Source organism: Onychomys torridus, chromosome 8 (genome assembly GCF_903995425.1).
Source record: "Onychomys torridus chromosome 8, mOncTor1.1, whole genome shotgun sequence".
NCBI classification, from domain to species: domain Eukaryota; kingdom Metazoa; phylum Chordata; class Mammalia; order Rodentia; family Cricetidae; genus Onychomys; species Onychomys torridus.
The window spans coordinates 103,237,701-103,260,311 of record NC_050450.1 but is presented as its reverse complement, the minus strand read 5'-3'; the positions used below and the strand labels follow the sequence as shown (position 1 = coordinate 103,260,311).

Sequence of the window (22,611 nt, the reverse complement as noted above, 5' to 3'; positions counted from 1 at the left end):
ATTGGATTTTGGCTTAAAAAAGAAGAGCAGCATCTATGGGGCTGGAGAGATGGTTCAGTAGGTAGTTAAGAGCACTGGCTGCTCTTCCAGATGATCTGGGTTCCATTTCTAGCACCCATATGGCAGATCACAACTGTCTGGAACTCCAGTCCCAAGGAATCTGATGCCCTCCTCTGACTTCTGTGGGCACCAGACACACATGTGGTGGACCGACATACATTCAGTCAAAACACTCGTGCACATAAAAATAAAATACATTAAAGAGCACCTAAATGTTTGGACAATTTGGGAAATTTGAGTAAAAACTACATATTTAGGTCATATTGTGGACTTGTTTCTTAAGACAGTGTTTGATGGATCCCAGGCTGGTCTCTAACTTACTACGTAACTGAGAGTGAACTTGAACTACCAATCCTTCTGCCTCTAGTTCCCAAGAGCTGGGATGTTAAGCTAGTGCTACTGAGCTCAGTTTTGCATTGCTGGGAAACAACCCAGGGCTTCCTGCATAATAGGCAAGCAGTCTAACTGAGCTACATTTCCAGGCCCAGATATTGTGGAATTTTTGTTTATAGCTGTGATAGTGCTACTGCATTTGTGGGGAAGAACATTTTTATTCTTTTGTTTTGTTTTTTTTTGAGACAGGGTTTCTCTGTGTAGTTTTGGTGCCTGTCCTAGATCTCGCTCTGTAGACCAGGCTGGCCTCGAACTCAAACAGAGTTCTCTGCCTCCCAAGTGCTGGGATTAAAGGCATGTGCCACCACCGTCCAGCGAATATTTTTAGTCTTAAAAGATGTTGGCTGAAATACTTAAGGTTGAAGTGAGACAAGGTCTATAATTACTTTAGACAAAAATGCCCCAGCAATGTATATATAAAACAAAGACAGACGTTAACAATGGTTGAGTCCCAATAGATGGGAGGCACATGTTCAGTATCAGTCAACCTTTTTACATATATGTGCATTTGGTGTGTGTGTGTGTGTGTGTGTGTGTGTGTGTGTGTGTGTGTGTGTGTGTGGTGTGTATGCCCAGAGGTCAGAAGAGGATGATGGACGCCAGGGAGTTGTAAGCCTCCAGCCTGGGTGCTGGGAAGTGAGTTCTTGTTTGCTCCCATCACTGACAAACAGCAACATCTCTGGTGTCAACAGCTGGTTTGGAAGCAGGGTTGGTTCACTGTGGTATTTCACCAGCATTCCTCCACAGCACCTCCTGACATGTTGCTAATCCTGCCTCTTCCCTCTGCTGCCCATCCCTGCAGCTGGGGCGCTCAGGCCCTCCCTCCCAGTAACTGCACTAACCAGCTGCCTCTGGAGTGACCCTGCGACACTGCCTGCCTGTTCCTTCATCTGTGTGGCTCGCCTCTTCCCAGCTGCAGCCCCCACAGGGCCTTTAAAGGTCCCCCTCACCCCAGGCCTGTGATCAACACCTGTCACTTGGTTCTCACCACCTTCTATCACCCTTCCTCTGCCTGGTAGACATGGGCACCTGGTCTTCTCTTCAGCAACTCCTCCCTGTTCCTCCAGCTCTGGCCTCTGCTCTCAGCAATCTCCAGTGTCAGGAAAGGGAGTCTGATCAGGCAGAAGGAGCAGTGTGTTAAGGAGCACTGAAGAGCAGGTACGGAAAGCCTGTCTGTCCCCTGAGAGCAGCCAGACGATATGAAATGGTTACAGCAGCCAGGGGCTAGCAAATGCACACATGGCCCAAGACCCAGTGCTTGTTTCTCATCTTTATTGACAAACAAGTCACATTTCAGACTTTGTTCAGACATATGAACAGTCACGAAGGACAGCACTCAGCAGTGACTGGCATGGTCCTAGAGGCATGGGACAAAGGCCATGCTGAAAGGTTTAGGTGTCCCTTTGTCTCTACTCCCTGAGCATCTTATCATTCCTTCCCACTCCTTGATGACAGCCAAGAAGTGACTGTGGAGATGAAGTCACCTGAGAGGATGCTGGTCCCATCACCACCAAGGAAAAGACCTGGGACAAAGGAAAACGCAGAAAGACACTCCTATTTGGCGGTCCTAGGCAGCAGTGGCATGTGGGTCACAGACGTCCCCAGCTGACTGGTCAGCCACTCTCCAGCAAGGTTTGAAAAAATAAAAAAAATAAAAAATAAAAAAGCAAGCAGTGAATCCTCTGCTGCCTAGAATACAGACTGTTAAAATAACCCAGGATACAGAGAGGAAGCCACCAACACTTGCTCTCTAGGACAGGGCCATTAATGCCTGCCTCTGGGCTTAGGCTTGATGCTCGCTAGGTGGTGTTCTCTGGAACGTTCAATGAGGATAACACTCCCCATACTCCTTACTCCTTGCTGAACATGGGGCTAGAGGCACCAAGCCTGTCCAGTCCTGGTCTCAACAGACCACCTGGTGTGCCTGAGCAGAGCCGAGAACAGGGGCTTCACAGGCAGAGTGAACAGAGGCTCCAAATGAAGAGCCTCTTCTCCCAACTCGACACCACTGCTGACAGGGTCAAAAGTCCCTTTTCTAAGTTCTAGTATCTGGGCAGACCACCCATCCTCTAGTTTTCCTTGAATACACACACATTTTTTTTTTCTTTTTTTTTTTTTTTTTTTTTTTTTGTGAAAGAGACAGCAATGGATGCCTAGGACCCTGTGGAAGGGAGACTTCTCCTGAAGGCAGCTGTCCAATAGCACAGCCAGCTGGACTGGGGTGCCAACACTAGCTGACAAGCAGGGGCCTAGGACAGGTGCACACAGCACTATGCTGCAGAGCTGAAGGGAAGAGAGTCCTAGGGAACAGCGAGGCTCTCTGGGCAGTCAGCCACAGGACGAGATAGCTGGCACAGAATGCTGCTGTTCTAGAAGTCTCTACCCTCCAGCCCTTGGTAAGTACCCATGCTATAGGATGTAGTTTTTTTTTTTTTTTTTTTTTGAGATAGGGTCTCACTATGGAGCCCTGGTTGTCCTGGAACTCACTCTGTAGACCAGGCTGTCTTTGAACTTACAGAGATCCACCTGCCCCTGCCTCCCAGATGCTTGGATGAAAGGTGTATGCCACCACACCCAATGAAAGCAGAGAATCTTGGTGTTGGAAGAACCCATGGGTGCTGGGCCTGGGTCAATCTGAGGGAGCATTCCATTTTGTACCACATATCACAGTTCAATTGTCTAGGAAGAACAAAGGAGACCCTGGTCCCATCTTCAAAGAATGTTTAGATTCCAAAGTTCAGACAAGCAGGACCACGTCAGCTCTAGGCTGACAGCTTCAGAGGCTTTGCAGCACCCCATCTCACAAGCTCTGAATCCTTGTCTGCCAACATTGCATGCCCAGGTGAAAGTGTGGGGGTGGTATTAGAAATGCAGGGCGTTCACAGACCACCATGCATGTGAACACACACACACACACACACACACACACACACACACACACACACACTGGGGATGATTCTGCAGGGCTGCTTTGCCACAGTTAGAAATCAAGGAGAGACACAAGTATCACCGATCAGTCAGTGCATGTTCAATAGACAATCACAAAAACACCACCACTTTTAGCTATGACAACATGACACATTTGGCAGCTTTCACAGAAACAGCCTTCCTCACCCCAAGCCATACAGAGGGTCCACAAAGTCCTTTCTCTTTGGTCCAGTTCAAGAAGCTGGGGGAGGAAGACGTGGGCCAACCAGGTAAGAAATGCAGAAGCAGTTACAGCAACTGCCTACTACCATCGTCCGTCTAGCGCTGCTTAGGAGGCTGCAGCCTCTAACCTCCTGCTCGAGGCTGGGCCACGTGGAGCCCCACTGTGGGACAGACACCAGGAGAAGCTACTTGTGGGGACAGGGCAGTGCTCAGAACCAGGAATAGCAACCAGTTCCCTCCAAGCACAGCACAGGACACCTCATCCTCCTGCCTCTGGGGCTCTGCTCATAGGATTGTGGGGCCTCTGGCAACTCTATTCTGTACCCAAAACCCCGACTCAACACGCTAAAGCTGGAATCCCCTGCATCCCACCAACTTCAAAGAATGCCTTGGTCATGGCAGCTGCCAGCATCCATCATGGCACACGCAGGCTGAGATCAGGGCACAGCTCAGGACAAGCCTCCTTCCTCTGTTCTAGCTTCCCTGGACTGTTTTCAGGGAGCTAGGCCCTCCTCCTTTTCCCCCAGCTCCCCACAAGGCTCCAGCCAGGGACCCATCCCAGATGCTATTGTGAAGGTCTGTCATAACACTGGCTAGAAAACAAAAGTAGGTTTCTGAAAAGGGGCTGTGCAGCCAGCCAGAGGCGCACTGTCTTCGTCCGAGGCGGGTGGGGCTCCTCTGGTTTGAGCGGACACCACTTCTCTGGGACCAGGCGCAGCTTTGCTCTGCAGTAGCTCAGTTACTGTACAGGTGCAGGATTCCCTTCACAGCTGCTCGGTCGATCACTCTCTTGCCTTCAGGGCTCTTGAACTTCAGATTCTCTGTTTACATCCGAGAGCCTCTCTCCTGAAGAATCTAAAGGTGGAAGAGAGAGGGAGACAGTCAGCTGAGCATCTGCTGAGGGAACGGGAGACCCGAGGGGCCAGGGTGAGGCTCAGAGTCAAGCTGAAGACAGTGAAGTAGGCTAGATATCATAATAACGGTTTTAAAAAGCTTCCTCTGGCCCTGTGGGCAGCTCACAACCGTTGTCAGCCCATGCAGCAAGGCAGGCAGGAGCCTCATTGGGTGCCTGAGTGCAAAGAGCCCTCCTGCCAAGTGCAGGGAGGCTGTTGTGGGGTAGAGGCTCCATGCTGGTGGATCAAAGCTTTCTAAGGGAAAGAAAGCAGTTCAAGTCACCACACACTCAGGCTCTTCAGAAGTGTGCAGTTTGCATCTGCAGGGCACAGTGGGGGAAGAGAGGGAAATAATGGGCTGTCAAGGAGCAAGGCAGACACTGCCTGATTGCATCTAGCAACACTGAGAAGTGCTGTCAGTGCGAAAACCCGCTTTTCCACCATCTTGACAGGATGCAAAAACTACCCTCATCTAGGCACAGCTCCTATGAATCCCGATTGATTGCTTTTCTATGTGTGTGTGGTGTAAGTGTGTGTGTGTTGGTGGGTGTGCATGTTTGTGTGGCAGTCAGAGGTCCAAGCCGGGCATGTTCCTTTATCACTCTCTACCTCATTTTGTTTTCTTTTTGGAGACAAGGTCTTGCACTGAAGCTGGAGCTTACCAATCTGACTCTGCTTGCCATCTCTCATGGCCCTACAAAGCCTGGTTTAAATCCAGCATCCAAGAAAGCATGAGAGAAAACTCGTAGTTGGAGAAGGAGGGAAAGGAACCCAGTGGCAGCCTGGGCAAAGCTGGAGAGAGGCTGGGCACAAAGGAGGCAGAGGACAGCTTGGGGAAGCCATGTCTTACCTTGGCCTTTTCGCTTGGCTCTATGACAATGCCGTTGGTAGAATTATTTAGTTCTCTGGAGACAACACAGAGGAATTCTGCCTGGTCTTCATTTCCATAGTTATAAGAGGAGCCAATGCTGATCAGCTGGCAAAACAGGAGGGTGGTGACTGTACACAGGGGCTTAAAACACTCAAGTCCTGGGCCAGGTGTGGTGGCATACACCTTTAACCCCAGCACTCAGGATGCAGAGCTAAGCAGATCTCTCTGAGTTCAAGGCTAGCCTGATCTACATAGTTTCAGGGAAGCCAGGGCTATTTAGTGGGACCCTGTCTTAAAAAACAAAAACAAAAACAATCAAACCAAACCAAAAAGCACCCCAGGGCCACATGAGTCACACCAACTGGACTGTGTAGTTTTATTCCTCAAAGGATAACAGTTCTTGGGGAGAGCCAAGGTCCCTGGGAATAAGTGGACCCCCATTTAGGTATCACCACGGAGTTCATCCTGTCCCCTCACCCAAGCACCTGACACCATTCCAAAGGCATCCGAACATCAACATGAGGTAAGATGAGTATTCTGCAAGCACTCCCTACAGTCCTGCCTGCTTCCACCAGCTCCTTTTCCAGACCAGAACCCAGAACCCAGAGACCTGGAAGTACCAAGCAAACCACTCTGCAGCCACCAAAAGCTACATGCCATGGTACTTTAACCCTTTGGGAGAAACAAATTCAGCATTTAACTCTAAATTGGAAATCTGCACATAGAGAAGCTTGGCAGAGAGCGAGTGTGGCGTCACAAGCACAGCCTAAAGTTGGGGCACTGCTGCTCCAAGACTGGGCACCCCCATGTCCAACTTCCTCACCCACACCTTGGAGGCAATAAGAACAAACCTCATCCTCCTTCAAGACATCAGAAGATTCCATATGAGGACTAGAGGTGCAGCTCATTGGGAGGGCACTCGCCTAGACTGTGTGAGGCCATGGGTTCAAGCACCAGGACCATGATAACACTAATAAGTAACATTTAAAATTAACCATTACCTTCACAAAGAACATTCACATATTGTTTTAAATAACCTCTGCCTAAGACTAGCTCTCAGGGAAGAGTTGTGACAATAAGCCCTGCGGTGTTTGGCCCCCCAGCTGACTGGGCACCAGGGACCACGTGCCAGGGCTGGTTCTGCGCGCAGACAGAGGCGTCTCTGCCTCTAGCTGACAGTGTCCACACAAGCTGTGGCTTTTGCTCTGTAATGAGCTTCTGGCGACAGCTCAGCTGGCCTCTGAGATTCCACATAAAAGTCATCTCCAGACAAACGCCCACTCCCTGCTGCAAGCTCAGCTTCCTGGAGAGCCGAAGCAACAGAAAATGAACGAGGCTGCCATCTAATGGAAGGAAATGGTAAAATCCAGATCCTCAGAGGCTTTGTTTTCATAACCTCAATTCTAAGCTCAAAGCCAAAACCATCAAGGGAGAGAATGTTGGGAAATGACTGTGACACGCGTCTGTGTCTAGTCCCTTCTATCACACCTGAGACACCCATACATCCAGAACTCTAAGTTCCTGCTGAAGCCAGCCTTCTTCAGGGCTCACAGAATGTCAGCAGAGCACTTCTGAAGGAATGTTTGAGGTGACGAAAAGCAAAGGGAGGTGCTTCAGTCTATAAGCTCCATGACCCTGGGCACTGTCAAGTTCAAACTCTGGATGTGAAACCAAGAAATGTGGTCCTCCCCCGAACCCTTCACATGCCGCTGAGCACATAATGCACACCAAGGAGCTCTTTCCTAATTCTGACTGGGGCTGCACCTGTCTCACCCACTCCCACTTCCAGGGCTGGCTGGTGGTGGCTCCCTGGGGTCGCTGCTCTTTGAGAAATATACCTGTTCAAATTTCCAGCCGTCAGACATGGTGGAGACCATCTGAGTGAGCTCCTCCTCTTGACACTGCAGGACCCTGTAGACGTGCTTCACGGGGCCCTGCAACAAGAGGCAGACGACGATGGCAACATGGGGCCCCACCAGGACCCCACCACCTGCAGCTGCCTTGGGGGTTCTGGGACCACCCAGTGCCTCTCTCTGTGGCACTGTGGGTTCAATGAGAACCCATCAGCTATAAGAACAGAAAGCAAGTCCAAGGGCAAGAATCGATGTGGACAATAACCCTGAACTCTGGAGGACAGTTCGTGTGAGCAGCTGTGCTAACACACTTAGAGCAACCACTCCCCAGTCTCTCGGAGCAGGAAAGTCATGTTGTTTTTAAGTGATTTATATGTGATTTGGATGCTAAGATATATACCATATTTTGATGGTCTAGACTGGATATAAATGATTATGGGAATGACCTTTTTGAAATAAAAAAATTGTATTTATGTGTATGAACATGTATGCCATTTGTTTCTGGATGCCCATGGAAGTCAAAGGAAGATGTGGAATGCCTTGGAGCTGAAGTTACAGGTGGTTGTGAGTCACCCAACACAGATGCTGGGAACTGAACTCCAGTCCTCTGCCAGACCAGCATGCACTCTTAGCCATATGTTCAGCCTCCCCCTTTTTCCTTTTAGAGAAAGGGTCTCACTATTTAGTCCTAGCTGTCTTGGAATTCATTAGTATAGCAGACTGGTCCTGAACTCAGATCCATCTTCCTTTGCCTCCCCAGTGCTGGGATAATGGCATGTACCACCACACCTTGCAAGCTTATCCTAGATGTCCTGGAATTCACTATTTATTCCAACCTGGTCTCAAAGTCCTGATTTTATCCCTGGCTCAGTTTCCCATGTGCTGGGGTTATGGTCTGCCACCTGGCAATGGGGAACTGCATATTAACCTATTATCGTATCAAGAAGAAAACACATATTGTACAAATACTCATTAGTTTCCCCCTTGCTGACGCTACCAGGAAGCCATCAGTGTTTAACAGTACATTCCTGTTACAGAGGTGTGGGATTATAGAAAAAACAAAAACAAAAACAAAAAAACAACCATTTATTTATTTATTTTTGCCTGCATTGCTGGGAGAGCTTCCCAGCTGCTTAGAACTTCCTGAGTAGCTGTGGTGGACATGGACACATTTGTAGCCCTAGCACTCAGAAGGTTAAAGCAGGAGGACTGAGCCCAGGCCAGCTGGCACTGCACAAAGAGGCTGTGTGTCACAACACCGAGAAACAAAAAAGAGGCTTTGGGGCTGGGCATGTGGCTCAGCAGCAGAGCCACCGTCTAGTATTTGGGAGCTCCTGGGATCCATGCCAGGCACCTTTAAAGACAAAACGACAAGGCTGGCGGGGCTGGTGCATGCCTTTAATCCCAGCACTCTGGAAGCAGAGGCAGGGGGAATCTCTGAGTTTGAGGCCAGCCTGGTCTACAGAGTGAGTTCCAGGACAGCCAGAGCTACACAGAGAAACCCTGTCTCAAAAAACAAAAACAAAACAAAGACACAAAGACAATAAACTAAAGAACTATTGGCCAGAGTAGCCAAAGTCCCTACTATCTAAGCTGCCATTAACCCCCCTTTTCTTTTCCAGAGTCAACCCACCAGTACTCCAAAATGAACCAAGACTAATCACGTGTGTGTGTGTGTGTGTGTGTGTGTGTGTGTGTGTGTGTGTGTGACTAAAAGAGACAAGAGGCCACAGCAAAAGGGGGCTTAGGGCCCCCACATCTTAGGTTCTGCCTGAATGCCTGCCATGCATAACTGACAGTGCACACACTCAAGGAGGTACATCTGGAAATGTATGAGGACACAGGAAGACGGAGTCTTTGACTATCAACCCATCTCTCAGTCACTACATAAAAAGGACAGAAGAAAGATCAATCAACATCAAAGGGTCTTGACATTCCTGGAACAAAAAAGCTACCAACAGGGTATGAGTCCTCAAACCTTCAGAATCTGGAGGACTAATTAAGTTAATTGCTGCCATCAAAAAGAAATCTTGGGCCGGGCGGTGGTAGCGCACGCCTTTAATCCCAGCACTTGGGAGGCAGAGCCAGGAGGATCTCTGTGAGTTCCAGGCCAGCCTGGTCTCCAAAGCGAGTTCCAGGAAAGGCACAATGCTACACAGAGAAACCCTGTCTCAAGGGAAAAAAAAAAAAAAGAAATCTTGGAATGCTCTCAGGAATCAACTAATGGCAAAGAATGCAGAACATTCAGGTTCTATGATTTGGATGGTTTCAGATTATGCAATTCAGGGTACCATCAAGATTTCTACTAAGCAATCAAGTTTATTTTAGAATGTGGGAAACTGGGGATAAAGCTAGACTTCTGAAACATCTATTAAATATCTACAAAGCAAAAGATGCCATGGAAATGTAGAATGGCAGAGACTAGAGAACACAGTTTGATGTCTACCAAGTATAAATCTACCAGTAAACATCAACAAGAAACCTAAGCTCTGGCCAGAAGTCTATCTCTGCAAACGCCTGGGGAAAAGTGGTTCAGCAACCCTGGTGGCCTTTTCCTTAGTAGTGACAGCCAAGGCTGTGACAGAGTAAGGAAAAAAGAGCCACCGCTGGAATAAGGTGGTGTAAGAAAGAAGCATGCCATTCAGACAGGTGGCCATGGAGGAGCGAGCACAGCCTGCCTGGTCCTGCAAATCTAGAGCTGCCGTTTCTTTTTCTTTTTCTTTTTTTCTTTTTTTTGAGCTGAGGATTGAACCCAGGGCCTTGCACTTGCTAGGCAAGCGCTCTATCACTGAGCTAAATCCCCAACCCAAGCTGCCGTTTCTTACACACAGGAAAGGGAGAGTCTATTCTCTTCGGCTAGACTCCACAAGGACTTTCTCCTGTTACAGAATCACAAGGGCTTCACACAGTACAGAAGCTGCACCCATGTGATGAATGACATGGGAAGTAGGCTACGTCTGCCCCACCATCTGCCCTCCCCCAACAGGAGGCATTCTGTTATCTCATCTACTGGGTTAATATAAAAATCCAGATATTGTGATAAGGAGAGGCTGGATATCATCTTCTCAGTAGCACAATTCACACATGTTTTTCAAGTGGCTTGCAGAACCTGATGCGAGGTGATCAGAGCTTAAAGATGGTCCTAATACAGAACAAGAGCAAGTGAGACTACGGGCTTTCATACTGTGGGAGGTAGATGCTCCATCAGCAAAGACAGGCTTTGCTGGGCCAGGAATTCCAGCACTAGGGAAGCGGAGGCAGGAAAGTGCGAGACCAGGCTGGCTACAACCTGGAGAACAGACACTGGATTTAGAGTCGCTTGGGGTCTTCCCACCAGCACAAGGTGAACAGTAACACTCTACCCTAAGGGGTGGGGCTGTTCTGTGCTCTCCTCAACGTTCTCCCTCTGAGCCATTGTGGCCCTCCAGCTCTGAGGAGAAAGGCACCCTTTTCACATCACACATAGAGAGAGACCACTGGAGAGGTTTGCCCTTAGCAGTTCCAGACACCTTACTTGTGAAGTTCTGTTCTCATTGTCTCGTATCCTTTCCTTAACCAGCCGCACGAGAGATGCGATATTGTAAAACTCTGCTTCCTCCAACACACCTAGAACAAGGACCAGACCGAAGTCAGAGATGTGTGAGCTCACCACGAAAACAGCAAGACAAGGCTTGCAAAGAACTGTGGGTAGCAGTGGCGGTGACCCACACCTTTAATCCTACCACTAAGAAGGCAGAGGCAGGCAGATCTGTGAGTTCAAGGCCAGCCTGGTCTACAAAGGGAGTTCCAGGACAGCCAGGACAATACAGAGAAACCCTGTCTCAAACAACAACAAAAACAAAAAAGGAAAGAAAAGAAAAAGAGGGGTGGGGATTTAGCTCAGTGGTACAGCACTTGCTTAGCAAGCACAAGGCCCTGGGTTCGGTCCTCAGCTCTGGAAAAAAAAAAAGAAAGAAAAGAAAAAGAAAAAAAGAACTGCATTTTTCAAACACAAATCTCATCTCCCTTTTAACTCTGCCATACAGGGCATGCCTATAACCTTTCCCACATTAAAGTAAATAAAGCAAAGGGGTTTTTTCTTGCTTCCCACCTTATCTGCCCTGCTTCCTCTTGGCACCTTCGCATTAGCTATCTATATGTCACGGAGTTCTTGGAACCTGCCACAGTGGATAACTCCTGACCTTGCAGTATTTACCTGTTTCCCCTAAAAAAGGGCTGGTGGACAGGTGCAGGTATATAAACTTCAGAATTTAATAGGGTAATTATTATCTGAACAAAATTAAAAGGCCATCAGGGGTGGTCAGTGGCAGAATGCTTGCCTAGTAAAGTTTCATCCCCAGCTGACAAAAAAGGCATGTGTGGGGGACAGCAATCATGACTTCTCACGGCAAACAAAAATCAAAGATTTGGAACAATTATGGGATGTATGATCCTGCACTAGGGGAAAAAAATGTTCTAATGAACATTATCACAACAATGAACAAATTGGAAAGAAGATGCAGATAAATGATCAACATTAGATTTCCTTATACGTTTCCTATTATTCAAGTATAAATCTGAAATGATTTTTTTTGAGACAGGGTTTCTGTGTAGCCCTGACTGTCCTGAAACTCACTCTATAGACCAGGCTGGCCTCAAACTCAGAGATCTACCTGCCTCTGCCTACTGAGTGCTGGGATTAAAGGTATGGGACACTACCTACCAGCTTGATGTTTTTTTTTTTTTTTTTTTTTAAAGGCTTCAGAAAGAAAGAGAATGAGCAAGAATTCACAATTCTTCTCTTTACTGGCCATCCTCATTAATGAAGTGGCTTGCCATTACAAGCTTTCCTATCCAGAGATTTTAGATCAGGGTCTTGGATTTAGGAAAGGGCCCCAAATTTCCACTGAATGCCTCCAGAGACCAGGTAGGCCTTTTACATGGAGGACTAGACCCACTTACAATCCAAATGCCCTACAAAGCCAATCGACAAGGCAGCCAGAGACACAGCTGACAATGAGCTGCAGAGTGAATTAGGTCAGAACAACTTCACAGGGAAGCATGAGACCAGAGTCTTAAAGAAATGAGGTCAGACCTTTATTAATATTATTTTTGCAAATCTAAAGGAAAATTGGAAAATAAAAATAACCGAGTGCCGGAGATGTGGTGTTTCAGGCTACGGACATTCACTGGCAGCACATACAATCAATTCTGCACGTTCAGAAGCCTGAAGTAGTCTGCAAAGCCAAGTAACCCAGCTTCCCACTCTGGCAGCTCCTTCAAGGCTCTCAGGACAAGCCCCGGGAGCTGGAAGCTTCCTGCTCACTTCTCAGATCGCGTGTTGTATCTGCACAAGTCCAGTGAGGACCCCAGACAAACTCAAGCCTGTGAGGCAGCTCTGGTGGCCTGGAAGTTCGAAACCACTCAGTGAGGTGTCCTTACCTTCTTCTGCCAACTCCTTGGTAATGATGAGCTTTCCATGTCGGAGGTAGTTTAGGATAGGACCAAAGTAGGTGGGGTCTCTGTCAATCAGATATGCTCCAGTCTCGTCCTGTCGACCAAACACAACCTTTCAGGAATATTTTCTTTCTTTCTTTCTTTTTTTTTTCCCCAGAGCTGAGGACCGAACCCTTGCGCTTGCTAGGCAAGCGCTCTACCACTGAGCTAAATCCCCAATCCCCAGGAATATTTTCTAAATAGTATTTCCCCCTAATCTGTCAGTGCACTCAGGCAATGGATTCACTCAATGCTAAAAAACAGATGTCAGGTGTGGTGGTACATCTTTTAATCCTAGCTGTTGTTTTTTTTTAAGTGAGGTCTGTTTTGCTACACAGTTTGCTTTTTTTTTTTTTTCTCTCAAGACAAGGTTTCTCTGTGTAGTTTTGGTGCCTGTCCTGGATCTCACTCTGTAGACGAGGCTGGCTTTGAACTCACAGAGATCCGCCTGGCTCTGCCTCCCAAAGGTGTGAGCCACCGCTGCCTGGTCCAGTTTGCTTATCTTAAACTATTGGCCAGAAGGCTGGATTTAAGATAATTTCAGGTCAGGTGTCATAGATGCACAGTCACCCCCATTGCTAGGCCTTTATTTACCGGGTAACATTCTTCTGTAGGATACCAGGAGATGAAGGAAATGCCATAGCTGTGTGTTGAACATTTTGACTCTTCATTGCCCCTGGACTACATTCCTAATTCTAAGAAAACCTTCGTTCTATTGGCAACTCTCCTGAGCACAAGGCCAACATCAGTGGGAGTCCGAATTGCCAGCTGTAATCTCACACACCCTAGCTCCGTGCCCAGAGGAAGTGTGGTACTGCCAGGACTTGGCTCTGGGCAGCTTTAATTCTACTCATCTTTACAGTAAAAGAAACAAGAAACTGGCTTTGTGGCCAGAAAGAAGATTTAGGGTATATAAAAATAACTCCCTATAAACAGGAGTTCTAGAATCTCTCCTCAGGATGGGTTAGGTTCCCATTAATTTGGTATGAGAGGAGAACAGATGAAATTGCTAAGCGTTTATCCAAGTCTAACGCTGTTAACCACAGGAGTGCTTTATGGCATGGAAGGCGGTGTAAGCTACAGCCAATGAATGCATCAGAGAATCAAAGATGAACCTACAGAAGTTACAGTTCAAATTGGAAACGAATGACACACGTCTTGCCACCCCTCAACCCTTTGGTCAGCGGTCCTCAATCTTGTCTAACGGTATTTATTCCTCAGTCTACATAATTGCTGAGTCCTAACTGCTCAGCCTATATTTGCATGGGCAAATGCAATCATCTTCCCAATGAATGCGTTTACTTCCAAAAATGTACCGAAACGGCGATTGTTACCCCACACAAGTTCTGGGACTAGGATTTTAGGGAAGCCGTGCAACACCGTCAAGAGCACCTCTGCAGCCTTCAGCGACGGACGCTATCTATCGTTAAACCTCAAGTTTACTAAAGTGACAAAGATGTGGTCGTTCATCCTGACCCAGTTCTGAATGCACCTGGCACCTGAGGGTTGTGCCGGAGCCAGGGGAAAACTCATGCAGCTCTAAGAAGGTGGGGTCCTCGGGAGGGGCAGAGAATGTCAGAGTAGTACACATGGGGGTCCCGTGGGTGCAGGTGGACAACGCTTGGAAGGAGCAGCTGAGCAAAGGGCGGGGTGCGGAGGGAAGTGTGCCTAAAGATGGGGGAGAATGGGGAGGGGAGAGCCTTCCGAGGGCGGCAGGTGCTAACCCGGGGGGGGGGGGGGGGGCGAAAGTGGACTGAAGTCCGGATTTGCAGGGCCTGCGGGAGGGAAGCGCGTCCCAGAGGTCGGAACGCCAGCCTAGAAGGGGTCCCACAGCCCGGGGGCGCGCCCGAGGGCGGGGCGCACCTTGTCCGAGTCCAGCTCCGGGTCCTCCTGGCAGCACAGACGGCAGAGGAAGGACTTGGGCTCCCGGCCTAGCGTCTGTCTGGTGGTCACGAAGTAGGTGCCGCCCACGTTGAGCCGGACCCAGCGGGCCGCTCCGCCGCCCCCCGCCCGCTCCGGAGGTCCGGGCCCCGGTTCCAATGGCTGCGCGACGGCGGCGGGCTGGCGGCCGTGTCCGCGGGGCGTGGGGCCAGCCGGGCGAGGGCTGGGGGGTCCGCGGCCCGAGCTGCCCCCGTCGCCCACAGCACTCCCGCCACCCCCTCCCAGCCCCGCCATCGCCGGGTCCAGCTGCAGCTCCGCCATCTTGGGCCGCCGCTGCCCGCCCGCCACCGGGCCGGCCCATTCCTCGGCAGGGAGAGCCGGGCCGGCCCATCGGCGGGGGTGGGGCAGGGGGTGAGGGACGGGAGCGCCCCCAACCAACAGAGACCCCGACTGCGCAGGCGCCGTGCCCGCCTTTGAGGGCGGGACTTCCTGAGGCTGGCTCCATATTCATTGGCTGACGTGTAAAACAAGGTCCGTCCATTGCGCTTTCGGATTAGCCGAAGGGAGAACTTCCGGCGATCCACTTCCGTTCTTTACTGCTGGAGACAGCGGTCCGCCGGGGTCGGTGAAGGTGAGTGGGGTTCGAGGTACTGAGTCCGATCTCCACCGGCTCTTCTGCATTAGACGCTCTAGACCTCGCTTTGACGCTTGTTCCACCTCCGCGGAGGTCGTCGTGCCTTCAGGCTGCCCCGCTGGCTGAGCTCCCGAGGTCACTGTTTCGCCCTGCTCACCTTCGCGGCGGGGCGAGGCTGGGGCCTGGCTATGACTTGGCCAATCACTACTGATTTAGATGTTGCCACAAACCGTGTCTCAAACTGTGACGAACTCAGGAGTGCAGTGTATGGGTTGGGGAACCATCACATAGCCATAGTGATGGCTTTCTCAGGGGACAGGACACCTAGGAGGTTGCAGCGCTACGTCCTCCCCTCCCTATGGAGGTCCTAGGATTCCAGTGTGGGTAATACTGAGGTTTCTCAAGTTCGCGTACCGGTTGGTCGAATAACCATTGGTCATTCCTTATTCTCATGACCTGTTCCAGGCGCTAGAGATTAACCAGACAATAAAACGTCTGTGACTTCTGCGTTCCCCTCGTGCCTAGGAAAGTGCATTTTGGCATCTTTAGTTCACCTGACAATTGCCTTAGCCTCTCCCCTCCTGGAGACGTAAGCTGTTCTAGAAGGGCTCTGGCATTTGACAGCTTTGATCTTTAGGAAGGTATCCTCCACGTCGCCTGGAATCCACTCAGCTTGTCCAGACGGTTTCCACGTTACAAACCCGTGGATCGTAGTGATTTCCTGTATTTTGTCTTGTTTTGGTTTAAGGCAGCTACAGTCACTTTCTTCTCTCACTGTCGTTTGTGTAAATGCCTCTGGAAATGAAAGGCATGTGTGCTGTGGACAATATGACGCCACTATGAAGTTCCAGTGTAAGACGGCGGTTGAGAGTCCACAGGAGTCTGTGTGAAACTAGAGCAAATTGATGCCTACAGTTTCACTTGGTATTTTTTTGTTTTGTTTAGTTTAGTTTTTTGAGACAGGGTTTCTCTGTGTAGCTTTGCGCCTTTCCTGGAACTCGCTTGGTAGACCAGGCTGGCCTCGAACTCACTGAGATCCACCTGCCTCTGCCTTCCTTAGTGCTGGGATTACAGGCCTGCGCCACCACCGCCCAGCTTCACTTGGTATTTTTAACAGTTCTTTCCCCCAATTTGGAGATGAGGAAATTTTGTCTTCTCTTTTTGAAGCTTTGTCAAATTTTCTCTGTCAAATTTCTATATGGTGGGAAATCAGTGGATAAGGCACAATTGTTATTTATTTAATTTTTGTACAGTGTTTGAATGTCCTTTAGCAATGTTTGCACAGACACATGTAGAACAGAAAGTAGAAATGGGTTTCTAATGATAAAGGGTCGGGCTAGAGGAAGGGTTGAAGCAGGTTATCATGTGTCCCAGGGTGGCCTTGAACTCACTGTGTAACCAGAGATGACCCTGAACTTTCATCCTCCTGCCTCCCACATCAGCTTATGTGGTGCTGGAGATGGAACCCAGGGCTTTGCCCATGCTCAGCAAGCATTCTAAAAACGGAGCCACAAGTCCTAATTCCTTTAGCCATTGAATATACCACCAAATACTTAAACTGTGCTGAGCTATCTCTAGAGAGATTTGTATTTCTCTGAAATACTCTCCTTCAGGGGTTCTCTCCAATTGTCTAATCTGACCTGCCTTGTTTTTTAGGATCCCAAGATGGCTGGGCGTAAATTTGCGCTAAAAACCATCGATTGGGTAGCTTTTGTGGAGATCATACCCCGAAACCAAAAGACAATTGCAAACTCCCTAAAGTCCTGGAGTGAGACCCTCCATACCAGGTCAGTATGTTGTGAAAAAGAGCCCCCCCCCCACTTGTCCCTGACCCAGAAGCAATGTTTTGACATTTCTTACATTTATTTAGTGTGTATATCAGTGCACATCTGCCACTATGTGCACCATGGAGCACATATGGACAAGAGAGGAAAGCTTGTGGGTGTTGGCTCTCTGCCTTCCACCACGAGGCCCAGGTAGTCAGCACATGTCCTCAGGGTTAGCACCAAGTGCCTTTACTCACTTAGCCATCTTGCCAGCACTACACAGGCATTTCCAATATTCTGAGCAAGTAAAGAAATTGATGTGATTTGTAAATGAAAGAGGTGTGTGTGTGTGTGTGTGTGTGTGTGTGTGTGTGTGTGTGTGGCATTTTTGTGGTGGTCCTTCAGAGAAATGTGTGCTGACATTCCAGTGTGATAAGGACTAGGGAGATTGTTGTGTGGGTAGTGTCTGTTTCTTGTGGAATAATCCTGACTTTTACTTTTCCATATGAGCAGGTTGGCTAATGTGTCTGAGAAACCACCAGCGATTGACTGGGCTTACTACAGGGCCAATGTGGCCAAGGCTGGCTTGGTGGATGAATTTGAAAAGAAGGTAAGCTTTCAGATAACTAAAGCTTTGCTCTTGTTAAGGGTGGTAGGTGGGGAAAGTGGGTGTGGCCAAAGGCCCTGCTCAGTGGGCTTAGAGAGCACCTGGGTCTAGGCCCAGCCCCGGGTTCAGCAGTCCAGGGTAACCTTACTCCAGGGAGCTGGAGGGCTGCCAGGGCCAGCTCTTCTCCCAAGTTCCCCTTCAGATCCCTTACCTGCCTCCTTTTCATAAACTAACCTGTTCCTCTTCTCTCACGTCCCTGGCCCTTCTGTCTCCTTCTCTTCTTTAAAAAAAAAAAAAATTTCATGTGTATGGGGTTTTTGCCTGCCTATATTTCTGTGTACATGGCTGGTGCCAGAAGCTTGATGAGGCTACCAGGCCTCCTGGAATTGGAATTCTAGACTGTTCTGAGCTGCTATATGGATGCTGAGGATTGAATCGGGTTTCTCTGGAAGAACAGCCAGTGCACTTCACCTCTGGGCCATCTTTCTAGCCCCATCAGTGATCTGTCTTTTGATACATTACGTCTCAATGTCCCGAGTTCATTTGCTTATTCATTTGAAGATGCTTCTAGGAGGCCTGCTCTTTGTAGCATAGCATTCTGTGCCAGGGCCATAACTAAAGAGTCTTCTGACAACCATTTCTACCTTCATAATGCAAACACGATTCCTGCCAGGCAGTCCTTCAGGGTTTGTGTGAAAAAGAATTAGACACAAGGTGCTCAGTGGCTATTACCAGTCTCGTAACCATTTTCAGATGAGGGAAGGAACATTTGTGATCAAGAAGTGGGGAGGTTCCTGAGTGATTAGTGATAGGGCTAGGGAGATCTTCCAACTCTTCCTACCACAGTACCAGAGATTGGAAGGGGTGTTTTCATGTGGTCTGTAAGGAGTAGAGGCATTAAGTCCTTCGGGCTCTTGGGTACAAGGGTGACTGCCTTGTTCTTGTTTCTAGTATAATGCCCTGAAGATTCCAGTGCCCGAGGATAAATACACAGCCCTGGTGGACAGTGAGGAAAAGGAGGATGTAAGTAGTAGGCACGTTGTTTTTCTTTGTTTGTTTTGGTTTTTTCTTCCAAAATTGTTTTGGGTTTTTTGTTTTGTTTTGTAAGGTCTCACTGTGTAGCCTTGGTTGGCCTCAAAGTCATGGTGATCCTCTTGCCTCAGCCTCCCACTATGATCAGATCTTAATGACTATTGTCATTAGTAGGAAGGGTAGATAGTAAGTTAAATTGAAGGTTAATGTGTTGTAGGAACTAAGAGGATTGCTAATAAATGCAGCAGCGTGAGTGAATCTAAGATAATGCTGGTTAGAAGAAGACAATGAACTTGAGCCTGGAGGTACACACCTTCATATGCAGCACTCTGAGGGGAAAGGCAGAGTAGATCTTGGAGTTGGAGGCCACCCAGAGCTACATCGTGAAGCCTTGTCTTTATAAATCTCTAGAAAATGCAATTAATCTTTAGTGACAGATGACCTGAGAGGCTGCTTGGGGAGAGGTAGGGGTGAGCTAATAGATAAGTCACTGTTTTTGAGCATGACAACAGTGTGTCCAGTGATTACGTGATCTATTGGGAGTTCTTTAAATACATGCATCACAGTGTCAGTTTTACACCCAGCAGATGTGTTAAAAAACAGGACATCAGTTTAAAAATACAATCCATTCAGCATTCAAATATCTATTTGCCTGAAAATACCTCAGGTCAACATTGGAACCTGGACCTAGAGTCATGTGACTTGCCCAGACTCTGCAGTGACCAGTCCTAAGCTGCTTTCCTGCCTGGCTGCTTTGTGGGTGTTGGGAAAGCTGTGGTTTGCCCCCTTCCAAAGCACTCAGGCTAGGTCAGCATGGTCTTCTTTAGATAGCAGAGGGAAATGAGCAGGCTGGAGCTGCTCGCGCCTCAGGCAGGCTGTTGCTTGGTTTCAGGACAGTTTCTCCTTTCTCTTAAAGGTGAAGAACTGTGCTGCATTTGTGTCTGAGTCCCAGGCCCGGATCCGGCAATATGAGACGCAGGTGAGGATGAGCCATGGCCTCTATGACACCCTTGGTAGTGACCGTCCTTGGATTCTTGTTTTGTTCTTGGTGGCCTTGCCTGTTTCCTAGGGCTGACTCGTGCCTGCTCTTTCTAGCTGGAGAAAATAAAGAACATCGTCCCCTTTGACCAGATGACCATTGACGACTTGAATGAAGTCTTCCCAGAAACCAAACTGGACAAGAAGAAGTACCCGTACTGGCCTCATCAGCCCATCGAGAACCTGTGAGACAGGCCAGGAAGAAGCGCCAGTCCTTCATTCCCAATTCTGGACATCAAAATAAAACATTTACATAGCGTGGTTGTCGTCTTTCAGTGGGTGAACTCTTCTGAGGTGGCCCCACCAGAAGCATTCAGTTCTGTGAAATAGTCATCTAAGGGACAGACTGTAGGGAACCAGTTACTGTGGCCTCAGGGCTGCTAAACCTTGAACAGCAGAGCCTGTGTTATGGTGTTAGGTCATAGTGTTATGGTGAGGACAGTCTCTGACCTCCACATGTGCATTCTGTTCTCTACATCACACAAAATGGGAAAATGAAAAGTTAAGGTGGTTGGAGGAGACAGCCCTGAAGTCAGGGCCAGTGCCCAACACACAATTGCTGAGTTAACTGTTTTGGGATTCTACTGTTCTTACAAGCATCAGGATTGTAATGAGAATTAAATAGATAGCCTGGGAAGTTTCTAGATAACCAAGCACCCCCATCTCACCTACTATAGCTTAAATTCTGTAGGGAGAGCATGACCAAGGGAGGGTTCGAATGCAGTCCAGAAAATGGATGACGTCAGTGGCACAGCAGGGCTGGAACTCGGCTCCAATGGGGTGCCAGTCCCACAATTTAGGGATAACTTGGTGTGGTAATCTGCTGTTCAGAACAAAAGGCATAGCTACCTGTGAGTATCTGTGAGCTCCACCAGGTCAACAGAGCTCTCTGCTACCTTCTGTCTACATTTGGGGATAATCCACCTTAGGAGACATTGTTTTATCAGAATAACCGTTCTTGCTTGAGAAGTCTAGAAATTACTGCTGCCCCATCTCTGTAAAAAACAACAAAACACCTGTACCGTACGTATTGGTGCATGCCTTAAATCTCAGCACTTGGGAGGCAGAGACAGGCAGTTCTGAGTTTGAGGCCAGGCTGGTCTACATAGTGATTTTCAGGACAGCTAGGGCTACACAGAGAAACCAAAAGGGAAAAACAGAACAGCCAGGTGGGAAGGTGCACTAATCCCAGCACTAGGGAGGCAGAGGCAGGTGGATTTCTGTGAGTTTGAGGCCAGCCTGGTTTACAATAAATCTTTTGCTGAAGGAACAAAAGCAGAAAGCAAGGAAGTGAGGACATTGCACTGATGTGTATCTATGAAGGAAACAACTCCAGATCAAATGCAGACCTTGGCCAGCTTCTCAAGGCCATGCTTTTGCCCTGGCCCCTGGTGACACCTTGTTATGACAGGGCTTAACCTAACCTGATCTCCACCCCTCCCCTCCATGACAGTAAGGGTTGTGAATGCTGTGTGTGGAAGCGCAAAGGGTGTGCCAGGGGTGAGACCTCTCCACTGCTCTGGGTCCCCGACCTATCTGGGAGGCATCCAAACAAAGGCTGTACTCTCACTGGACCACCTCAGCAGCAGAAAGGATGAAGTTGGGCATTTTCCCTGGTGGATTGTCTCATTCAAAAATTATCTAGTTAGGGCTGGAGAGATGGCTCAGAGGTTAAGAGCACTGACTGCTCTTCCGGAGGTCCTGAGTTCAATCCTCAGCTCACACATGGTGGCTCACAACCATCTGTAACGACATCTTCTGTATACATAATAAATAAATAAATCTTTAAAAAAAAAAAAAGGGCTGGAGAGATGGCTCAGAAGTTAAGAGCACTGACTGCTCTTTCAGAGGTCCTGAGTTCAATTCCCAGCAACCACATGGTGGCCCACAACCATCTGCAATGAGATCTGGCACCCTCTTCTGTATACATAATAAATCTTAAAAAAACAAACAAACAAACAAAAAACTAGTTAAATATATACATGCATGATTGAAGCCCTCAAACCAGACACTCAATGTCTACAATCCCAGCGCTCAGGAGGTTAAAATGGTGGGTGGACGGCAAGTTTGAACCTAGCAAAACACTACCACAAATTTTTGTTTTTTGATTTTCGTGTAGGGAACTCACTCTTTAGCTTCGAATTCAGAACTCAGAGATCCGCATGCCTCTGCCTCCCGAGTGCTGGGATTGAAAGAATGAGCAACCACTGCCTGGCCACAAAAATAAATTTAAAAGAAACAACAGGAAACAAATCATACCAGATGAGACTCAGCGCCAAATCTCTTGCCTACGAGGCCTTACACATTAGGACACTGGAACTTCCTGGGTGCTCTATAATCCGCCTTTTAAAAGGTAAATAAATAACAGAGTCACAAGAATAAGTTCTCCAACGCTAAAAGCCCAGAGTCTTGCAGTGTCTTTGGAAATCTTTTCCATTTAAAACAAGGAACTAAATAGTACTCAATTGGGAAGACCGATTAAGGATGAAAACGTTTCGACCACGAAGGGACTCGAACCCTCAATCTTCTGATCCGAAGTCAGACGCCTTATCCATTAGGCCACGCGGTCTCACTGCCTTAGCTTCTTCACTGGAACGTATTATTTGGTGAAGAACAAGCTCTGCTCCAATGGCCCGATCGTACTGTGCCCTGGCATCTGTAACTTCCGAGAGGCGGCAAGCGGGCCCGGCTGGGGGCCGCTGGGCAGCGCGGATGTACGGCTTGGCGGATAGCTCAGCTGACTTCGGGCCAGTTCGAATCCTCTCCGGTCGGCCCCGTGTGCCCACTGGCCGAATCGCGGCTCTCTTCCATCTCGCAGCGCGTCGTCGCCCGGCTTTCTTCTGAGTCTGGTGAGATCTGGGTGTCGGGTCCACAGGCCCGAGCCACGGCGTTCAGTCACTGTTCCGGGATAGAGTTGGCCACGTCAGCGCGCCGTGCTATCACGGACCACGTGAACAC

The 22,611-nt window shown here is 48.6% G+C and overlaps 2 protein-coding genes, 1 long non-coding RNA gene and 1 other non-coding gene across 4 annotated transcripts; 1 reads left to right on the top strand and 3 right to left on the bottom strand.

Moving 5' to 3' along the window:
* Window positions 1-3,459: 3,459 nt before the first annotated feature.
* Window positions 3,460-15,026, bottom strand: Kctd2 (potassium channel tetramerization domain containing 2). Its single transcript, XM_036195813.1, has 6 exons — window positions 14,559-15,026; window positions 12,642-12,750; window positions 10,735-10,826; window positions 7,206-7,301; window positions 5,347-5,472; window positions 3,460-4,458 (listed from the first exon to the last, which is right to left on the bottom strand). The coding sequence occupies exons 1-6, from the start codon at window positions 14,895-14,897 to the stop codon at window positions 4,429-4,431; spliced, it is 792 nt and encodes a 263-aa protein (XP_036051706.1). The 5' UTR covers window positions 14,898-15,026; the 3' UTR covers window positions 3,460-4,428.
* A 101-nt stretch (window positions 15,027-15,127) lies between these two features.
* Window positions 15,128-19,914, top strand: Atp5pd (ATP synthase peripheral stalk subunit d). The gene is made up of 6 exons (XM_036195814.1): window positions 15,128-15,207; window positions 16,867-16,997; window positions 17,490-17,586; window positions 18,535-18,606; window positions 19,532-19,594; window positions 19,711-19,914. Exons 2-6 carry the CDS (start codon window positions 16,876-16,878, stop codon window positions 19,840-19,842), a joined length of 486 nt encoding a protein of 161 aa, XP_036051707.1. The 5' UTR covers window positions 15,128-15,207; window positions 16,867-16,875; the 3' UTR covers window positions 19,843-19,914.
* Window positions 19,244-22,592, bottom strand: LOC118589008. Its single transcript, XR_004945630.1, has 2 exons — window positions 21,913-22,592; window positions 19,244-20,648 (listed from the first exon to the last, which is right to left on the bottom strand). It is a non-coding gene; the product is annotated as an uncharacterized LOC118589008 (long non-coding RNA).
* On the bottom strand, window positions 22,150-22,222 carry Trnar-ucg. Its single transcript has one exon. It is a non-coding gene; the product is annotated as a tRNA-Arg (tRNA).
* Window positions 22,593-22,611: the final 19 nt, after the last annotated feature.

Coding starts and splice junctions, on each gene's coding strand:
- Kctd2 (XM_036195813.1), bottom strand. CDS start 14,897: ATGGCGGAGCTGCAGCTGGACCCGGCGATGGCGGGGCTGGGAGGGGGT. Junction 7,302..10,734: donor ATGAGAACAGAACTTCACAA/GTAAGGTGTCTG, acceptor CTCTTGTTGCAG/GGCCCCGTGAAGCACGTCTA. Junction 4,459..5,346: donor AGCCAAGCGAAAAGGCCAAG/GTAAGACATGGC, acceptor TTCCACCTTTAG/ATTCTTCAGGAGAGAGGCTC.
- Atp5pd (XM_036195814.1), top strand. CDS start 16,876: ATGGCTGGGCGTAAATTTGCGCTAAAAACCATCGATTGGGTAGCTTTT. Junction 18,607..19,531: donor ACAGTGAGGAAAAGGAGGAT/GTAAGTAGTAGG, acceptor TTTCTCTTAAAG/GTGAAGAACTGTGCTGCATT. Junction 19,595..19,710: donor TCCGGCAATATGAGACGCAG/GTGAGGATGAGC, acceptor TGCTCTTTCTAG/CTGGAGAAAATAAAGAACAT.